The 9303-nt window shown below is 33.2% G+C and overlaps 1 protein-coding gene across 1 annotated transcript; it reads right to left on the bottom strand.

Moving 5' to 3' along the window:
* Positions 1 to 2198: 2198 nt before the first annotated feature.
* Positions 2199 to 2732, bottom strand: LOC138907492 (uncharacterized). The gene is made up of 2 exons (XM_070198091.1): positions 2647 to 2732; positions 2199 to 2505 (listed from the first exon to the last, which is right to left on the bottom strand). Exons 1-2 carry the CDS (start codon positions 2730 to 2732, stop codon positions 2199 to 2201), a joined length of 393 nt encoding a protein of 130 aa, XP_070054192.1.
* Positions 2733 to 9303: the final 6571 nt, after the last annotated feature.

Genomic DNA, 9303 nt, shown 5'->3' with positions numbered 1-9303 from the left:
TAAATAGTTGGTAAGTCAGTTGTCTGTATGAATAATGGTGGAGCCAAAAGGTTACAACCTACAACTTCCAACTTTTATATTTGTTGCATAATTAGAAAGAAACAGAATGATGCTGGCAACCTAATATTATTTTTGGCATATTAGATCATTTTGAAAATGAAATGTGTATTTTATTTCCAGTTCTTGTTAGGTATACACGTACCCCACCAAAATTCTTAGCAGTTACCATTGAATATTACGTTTTATGTTTTAAAAAAAAAGGAATTTCTCTTTGAGAGTTGATTATGAGAAAGAAAAATAAAATATATTACCAACATTCGTTGGTGCATAAAATTATATGCTGTGAGGGAATAAATATTTTGATATGCTAATCGAGAGAAACTTTAAATAGATGTAATATATGTATATATATTTCATTGTTCTTTTTTATTTTTATACTACAGTTGCGCGGAACATAATAATCATTGACCAAACTAGATAAGAATACCGAGTTAGAGGGGGGTATAATATGGAGCTTTTTCGAGTAAAAAATTTAGAATTTTAAATAACTTTTTGGAGTAGTATTTTCTCTGCTTTTATTTTTCCAAGGACTTTTTGTGAAGGGCTTGGGACAAATTGGCAAAACACACGTGTAAAGGTACAAATACTGAGTCCGGAACCAAAATAATGAGTTTTTGGACTCAAGACACAAAAATAGGTGAAAAAATAAGTTAGTGACCAAAATACATATAGCGCCCTTTTAAATGACACTATACCTTGAATATGAAAAGACGGGTAAGCATAGCGCCGTTTATTAATGCGTTATAGTATAGCGCCTTAATAACCCTATACCTACATAATCAATCGTCCCCTTCCCTTTCCCACCAAACAGATCCCCCCCCCCCCCAATTAAAACAAAACAATTTACAGCGGTCCCTGCGTTCTCTCGTTGTAGTTGGCTCGTTTCGGCTCTAAATCATCAAATCTTCAACTTTCCTAAAACCTTAAATCGAGGTATTCCGACTTAGTTTTTGTTGAAACTCGTATAAAAAATACATATTAGTTGTTTTTAATGTGTTCTATGTTGTTTTGTGATTGTTTTGCGATTTAACTATTTTGTTATTTTTATCCGGATTATGATATTAGTGTGCTAAAAAAGTTAGTAGAAATAGAGAAATTATTATTAGTTGTTAAAAAAAAATATTAATAAGTTACTTTTTACTATGGTATATGTATTTTTGTGAATGTTTTGTGATTAAATTTATTTGTTATTTTTATCTGGTTTAGATTATTTATTTGCTTAAAGACTAGTAAAATAGATAAATTGTTACTTTAGTTCCCTCTAGTGGTATCTTGTGGCCTAATATAGTGCTTATATTTGTAATGTAGTGCCTTTTTAGCGTAGTAAAATGTAGTGCCATTTAGCGTAGTATCCTTGTAATTATTGAAATTAATCATTTAAGTATCTATTATACCCAAAAATACGTCAGAATTGTTGATAGTTCAAACACAAACTCTGTCCAATTCTAGTCAACGATCGTAAGAAAATAACATGAGAAAACAACAAAAATTCAGGATATCTTGGTGCTACTGGGCCTCAAATATTGAGCCCGGAACCCATATGTTAATATTTAATAATTAAATCTTGTATAATTATGAAAATTAATTATTTAATTTTATTATAGTAAAAAATAAGTGAGTCATAAACAAAAATATATAATAATAAAACTAACATATAAATTAATAAAACTAACATATACAATATTAAACTAACATATAAATAATAAACTAACATTTAAAATAACAGACATGTTGAGTGATAAATCGAGAAAGTTTTCTCATCATGAACACAAGAATTCAGGATATCTTGGTGCTACTAGACCTCAAATATCGAGCCCGGAACCCATATGTGAATATTTAATAATTAAATCTTATATAATTATGAAAATTAATTATTTAATTTTATTATAGTAAAATATAAGTGAGTCATAAACAAAAATATATAATAATAAAACTATCATATAAATTAATAAAACTACTAACATATAAATAATAAACTAACATTTAAAATAACAGTGGAAATTGGCCTTCAGGTGCCTCACACAGTAACAGTGGTAGGCATACAGTTCCTGCCATGCACGCAAATTCTGTACAGAACTTAAAATACCACTATGCCGATAAGATATTAGACAAATGCTTGAACGCTGTTTGATAACGTGCTATTTCAAGTGGTTCAAAAATAGTATCCACGTCTCTTGGCTTTCATTGGTACAAATAGAAAAAGCTAAGGGAAATATAGTTCCATTAGCATTTACTGCAACGGCGATCAACAGCTTAATATCATACTTTCCATAGACATGAGTATCGTCTATGGATATTACCGGCCGACAATGCACAAAACCATCAATTGCTAGTTTAAATGCCAAGAACACGTATCTGAATATATATTCTGGTATTCCCGGACTTTGCTCAAGCTTCCATTCAACAACAGTCCCGGGATTAAAGTGTTGCAATGCGGCCATGTACCTGGGTAGAGATGCAAATGACTTATCCCAGTTACCATAAACAATTTCAAACGCACGTTTGCGCTCGAGAAATGCCTTTCTTTTGGTAATGGTGCACCCATATTTCTGGTGGACGGATGTAATACACTTTTTGATCTTGTACCTTATGGACGCTTCAATGTGTGAAATCAAGACAAGAGAAATCAAGTCAACATCCAAGTTGAAGTGATTCCCACTGAATGTGTCCATTTCACAATTGTGGGTGCCAATGTAGTTACCCACAACCCGCATATTTGTTTTCTTCTTCTTCGCACGCAACATCCAATTACAACCCGTAAATCATCTACGGCAAACAACCTTGTATACATCCGTAGTTGACTCCCATAGCGTCATCTCACGACACTCTTTTATGCTGTACATTTTCACCGCCCTGCTTAGGCGCGCTTTATCAGAAAAAAGTATGCCCTTTGATAGCACCGTTGGTCTAGACTCATCCCACATTGCTGTCTGAATTTCATCAGTATCCCTTATGAGGGTATCCATATCCGGCATACTTGACAAATGATCAAGGTAGGGAATCTCCCTTGAATGAAATGGCACGTGGGACTCGTACACTCTTGGTCTAACGGGGGGTGGAGCATGCTCCCTCGTCAAATCAGGTCCAGCATTCTCTTCCTCCTCATCATCACCCTCATTAGGGAAGGGTGTGGCATCTCTGGACTCATTGGCATTGTTGTCATAATCACTATTCTCTTCCTGACTCTGTGCATCTGCCAGATCCCGATTAAATATGTCGTCTTCGGACAATTGAGTCAGGACAGGGCATTCAACTTGCTCGTTTTCACTGCACAACCAACAAAATAACGAGTTACTCAAATTGATAAATACTTTACATATAGCTATATCACTTCACTTACAAATCGTAATGTGTTGACATCCCATGATGGACATCATCCTGTTGGTGATGACTCCCGGATGGACCACCATGATCCAACACACCAGAACTACGCATATTTCAACTGGCGTTGGTTCATAACTTGTAAAATTCATATCTGGCTGGTACCCCCTGTGGAATATATGAGTATTAATACAAATTCAATACAACAAAAATAAACATCGTAACACAAAGAAAAATTGAAGTTTACCACTCACATTGTGGATTATGTAAAGTAGGAGAGAAAATATTTTCTCGCTCCTCATTCCCCCGTGGAGATAAGTTTAGATCAGGCCAAACACTTTCAGCCGGAACCTGTTCGACTAAAACTGCTCCAAAATAACTACCCGATGACTAAGGGATATCCCTGCTTTGCGCAACCTCATTATTGCGAACGTCTTCAGCCTTGACGTACATTTCTAACATTTTTATCAAAAGAAATACTCGGTATTCATCCGGAGTCCTCAAAAATTCACTCAGAGTTTCATCATCCTCGATGTTAAACTCAGCATAACAAGCAGCCCCTTGCGGAGTGACAGAATACGGATATCTTCCGGTTACTTTAAGGTTCACCGAACGTTTGCTCACACTCATTTATTTTACATAACAACGATACCAATCTATCATACTTCATTGTAAGTGGTAACTTAACATGACATTGTGGAGATAAACTATAGCTTACTGAGTTATTCTCCACCACAACCTCATCCCCCCCTCCCCCCTAATATAATGAAAACCTAATTCTTCGCTCTTCAGACATTATGACAAAATGCAAAATAACTTAACGAAGAAAAATTTAACAAGACTTGAGAAGTTTTTTGAATGGATTTTTACAAAATCCTTAACGTCTTTAAATAAGGGAATGCCCAATCTGGGTGGTCGAATTGTTTTTAGGTATAGCGCCTTAAATAAGGGTGCTATACCCATTTGAATTATTGTTATGTCAGTTAAGCGCAAAATAATTATTGGTGGACCCACAAAATATGTATATCGCCTTAATAAACGACGCTATACCTGCCCGTCTTTTCAAATCCAAATATAACGCCCTTTTAAAGGGCACTATATGTATTTTGGTCACTAACTTTTTTTCACCTATTTTTGTGTCTTGAGTCCAAAAACTCATTATTTTGGTTCCGGACTCTACAAATACTACCCAAAATTTTAAGGTACCAAAAATAATCGTTGGATTCCTACAAACACTCGTTAATTCATTTGTTTAATATTTTTTAAGGCAAAAGGATCCATTTTGATACAATAATCTATAATGAGTGGTTGGTTTGACAGCCTTTTTCTCCCTTTTTGGGGAGTTATCTTTTGGCCCTAAAAAAACTAAAAAGGCAAAGTTGTAAGAGTATATTTTATAATTTATCCATGATTAGTCCTTAAAAGAAATAGAAAATTAAATATAGAACTGTGCTTCTTCTACGTAATTAGGGTTTTAGGTTTGACTTTCATATATTTATTATTCCTTTTTTTCTCCATCCAAAAAGATTGATCATTGAATGTTCTTTCACATGGACATGCTACTTTTCAAACAAAAAAAAATGAGTAGGACATGCAACTTTAAGCACAACTACAAGACAGACTTTTGTTTAATTAGTTTGGAAATTAGAAAAAGTATAAAAAAATAATTGTCCAAAATAGGAGCACGTACAATTTATGCAAGATGATTCAATATAGTATTCCGATTTCTGAAGTAGCTTTTGGATTTAGTTTTAAAAAGTTATTCAAAAGGTTTTTGGAGAACAATTATGAGATTCTTGTTTGCGGGGTAGGAAGGGGTTTACCCGAACCCCTTTCTTCGGAAAAAATTACATTGTACATATAAGACAAAATTTATTTTGTGTATTGTAGTACAGTGATCAAGAGAGTTCAAAATCTTTGTGAGGTTGCTGGTTCTATTCTTGCTGGCCATAGTCTTTTTAAATTTTTTTTTTTTAACCCCTGGCAAAAATTCTGCCTCCGGCGCTAACTTAAAGCGAGGAGTTAGCCTGAACTTGGCGAACCGAAGTCACTTTCGGAACCATACTTCCTACAGGTAACATGTGTCCGTTTGAATGACTTCTTAAGAAAATATGTTTTAACACAAATATATGTGTTTGTTCAAGGTTTAATTATTTTTGTCAAAAACATCTTTTAGTTCACGTAAGGCTTGAAAATAAAATTTAAATGTGAACTCCATATTGTTGAGGTCAAAGGAAACGAAGACAAATAAACACAAAATTCCACGTCTATCTACCAAAACAGTAAAATAAATAAAAACCATTGGTACTTGTATGGAAAAGGACAAATTTCTGAACCTATAGTTGACTGACACCTGTCTTGTTGAAGCTTCTTCAACTCTTGGTTTTTTCTTGTAAAAACAAAAAAACATGAATGAATAGTCCACATCCATGCTATGGTTGTGGAGTAAAAAGAAGGGAATAGTTATTCTATTTACTTTTATTTTTTTCTCTTTTTAATTCTTGGGTCCAAAGTTAAAAGAAAATAAAAAAATATCAACTATTAGGAGTTGAAAGGTATGTATCAATGTGATGAAGTGTTATCACTTATATAAGATAATAAAGACAATATTATATTCTTCTTAATAGACTTACATTTAGGAAAGTCATTAATTTTACTTTACAGTCCTAGTATACTACATATGCACTCATGTGGAGCTACAGTTTTGGTGAGGGTTAGGCATAATTTGGTAAATATCGAATTACCGTATCGAAATCGAAAATTTTGATATTCGGTATTCGATATTTTGGTATTCGGTATGGTATTTGGTTTAAGTTTTAAAAAAAAAGTATTAGATATGGTATTTGGTATTTTAAAATGAAATACCGAAATACTGATACCGTACCGAAATATATATTATATTACACAATACACATTTTATTAATTATAACATAAATATAAGAATCTCAAATTTTACTTTCCTTTATTCTTTAAGTTAATCAACTAACTCTAAGCAAGTAACAAGATATTTCTCTAAGTTTTCTCTCTCTAGGTTGGTATTTCCTGATTTTGGACAAAACTTTTGTCAACAAACGTTTTTAGTTTTGTACGTTTGAGAACTTTAATTAAGAATATTACCGTCTATGACTCTATGCACTAGTTAGTATTCAAATCGAATAAACCGAAGTTACCGAACCGAATAAATCGAAAGGAAAAAAAACGAACCATACTGAATTTAATTAGGTACGGTATTGGTATAGTATTTTACGAAACCGAAAATACCGAATCGAAATGTCTAAATACCGTACCGTACCGACCGACGAACACCCCTAGTTTTAGTACATATATAGGACCAATTGATGCTAACATGTACAAGTTACATGGAACATGAAAGAAAGAAATATATGTACATGGAACATGAAATGGAGAAGCTATATATATATATATATATATATATATATATATATATAAAAATAAATGGAAAAGCTAAAAATAAAGGCGTCAATATGCCGGGCAGGTTCGAGCCCGTCCTGAAAAAAAAAGTCTGGCTGGTTTCGGTACCAGTCCACTACCGGGCCAATCTTATCGGGATCAACTGATCCCGGTCTTTTAGGGGCTAATTTTGGCCTGGAACGGGTCAGTCGGGTTTGAAAAAAATATATTTCTATAAATTTAATAAATATAATACATTGTGGTTTTAATTTGAATGTTATGAAGCTTCTAACTTATAAGTAATAAATTAAACATCAAATTTTAACGAGTAAAGTATCAAAAACTTAAAGTCTTAAATAATAATTCTAATATATATTAAGTGAACTTAAAACATAACCATTAAGAACAATATTTGGATAAAAACTTCAAAGGCTTAAGAGCCTTATATTTTATTAAAATAATACCTTAAACACGAAGATCCTCTAACTTATAATTTGCAAGTTCTTGTTGTAAATTAAAGTTTACATCTTACAACAACTAAACTAAAGTAGAAAAGAGTACATTCAAATTTGGATATAGTCTTCAAAGGTTTTGCATCATCTTATGTAGTACTTTCATGTCAATATAAACTTTTTGGCCAATTTCTGGAGTGTTTAATTCAGATGGTCAATCATTTGTTAATATATTTATAAGTTCCTCATCCTCTGATTTAGCTACATCTTCATGTCCTTGATTTCTTCGCTCCTATCTAATCTAATATGTGAAACATACTAGAACTTCCAAAATATTGCTTCTCAATGAATGATGGGTGTCTCATAACTACTGTCTTGCTTGACTAAATGCGCTTTCTGATACAACGGTTGAAATTGATACTGTTGCACCCTATTTTGCACTAGTCAAAACAAGATTCAACTTGTGATTTCTATGTTGTTGATAAAAGAGAGTCGCCACCTAATATTTAAAGGTATACTAGGATACCTATTTAATTACTAAGTCGTATTCTTTATTAGTGTGCTAATCGGTGAGATTATGGGTAATGGTTCTTATTTTTCTAAGGGGAAGATGTTAGACAACCCTTAAAATCTATCTGAGGTAGCTCCATAAGACTTAGACTAGATTTGGAATCAATTATTTATACTATGTCTTAACTAGTGTCCTAAAGATATAGCTTACCACTTATTAGGACATAATTCTTGCAAAGGGTGGGTGTAGTTTAAAAGGATATGAATAGAGAAAAATAATGTTAGTACATATATATACTTGAAAGGAGCTTTTGAAAAGAGATATGAGGTATTTGTATTTAAGAAGGTATGTGAAAAGGTAATTAAATTATACACTTGTTCCTAAAGCATGAGTAGGCCTAAGTGTACCTTGATTTTTTAGATTTGAAGAAAAGCCATTTTTTGAAAATCCTTTTGGGGGGACGACACTTCATATTTTCGAAATAATTTGATTCCCTTTTGGAGATAAAAACTTGCGTTTTCGATTTGATTTTCCTTTTTGAAAGGTGGGAGCTGCCGTTTTTGCTAAGCTTTGGACTTCAAAATCCTTTTAAGAGAAAAAAGGTGAGCGAAAAAATAGTAATGATATAAGCAATTATAATTGACGAACGAGAGACTAGTTACCAACTTATTCTTTTTAATCCTATATTATTTAGGGCTTGCCTATGTTTTATATGACATTAAGGTATAAAGTAAGGCATGCAATCTAATATATAAGTGTTGTATATATGTAAGACAGAATAATCAACAACAAAAGTGCAACAAAGTGTAACAAAGCAGTAGACTAAGGTAACGAAACAGTAAATGATGAAGGAGATTAGAGGGAGAGGATTGGACTCTGGTATTTGGGCCTCAAAGAGGCTGGCTCAGCAATAAAAGATGCGGCTACAGCTGACTTCTGACTTCCAGAAAAATACAGCAGTGCTGGGCTTGGGCCTGAGTTCCTTTGGAACTCAACAGGCCCAAACAGGTGTACATGTTAAAAAAATAAGGTCATTAGGTATAAATTACGCATGTCTAATTATGTATGAAACACGTAAAAAAATGATTGGAGCAAAATATCAATACTCAAATACTATGAGAAACTTATACTAATGTGGTGGTTATACATGGCAAATAATTTATATTGAAAATATTTCGTTGTCATTAAACACTAAACCCCTAAAGAACAACAAGTGTCAATAAATTAAGGGCTAAGGAGAGAGTTCTACTCAAGGTTGATGCCCCCTTTGAATCTCTCGACACTTCAAAGTTCCCAAGGGTCTCAAGGCCCAGGGCAATGTTTGTGTCGGGGAGAGCAGCCCAACCTAGAGTTAAACTCTACTCCCAAATACCCTTAACCACTAACAACTCATTTTTCCTTATGAGTTTAAGTGCCAATGAGGCCCTTTCAATGTAAACTAACTACCATAATGCTCCCTACCACAGAAGTATATTTTTCCCTTGACAGAATATCATAAGGACACAAGAACAGTTTTATTTCTAATACCAAATGAATGATACACATACT

This window comes from Nicotiana tomentosiformis, chromosome 3 (assembly GCF_000390325.3).
Source record: "Nicotiana tomentosiformis chromosome 3, ASM39032v3, whole genome shotgun sequence".
Classification (NCBI taxonomy): domain Eukaryota; kingdom Viridiplantae; phylum Streptophyta; class Magnoliopsida; order Solanales; family Solanaceae; genus Nicotiana; species Nicotiana tomentosiformis.
Note: the sequence above shows the minus strand (reverse complement) of the source record. Positions and strands in the feature narration are given on the sequence as shown.

Coding starts and splice junctions, on each gene's coding strand:
- LOC138907492 (XM_070198091.1), bottom strand. CDS start 2,732: ATGGACACATTCAGTGGGAATCACTTCAACTTGGATGTTGACTTGATT. Junction 2,506..2,646: donor CACATTGAAGCGTCCATAAG/GTACAAGATCAA, acceptor ATCTCTACCCAG/GTACATGGCCGCATTGCAAC.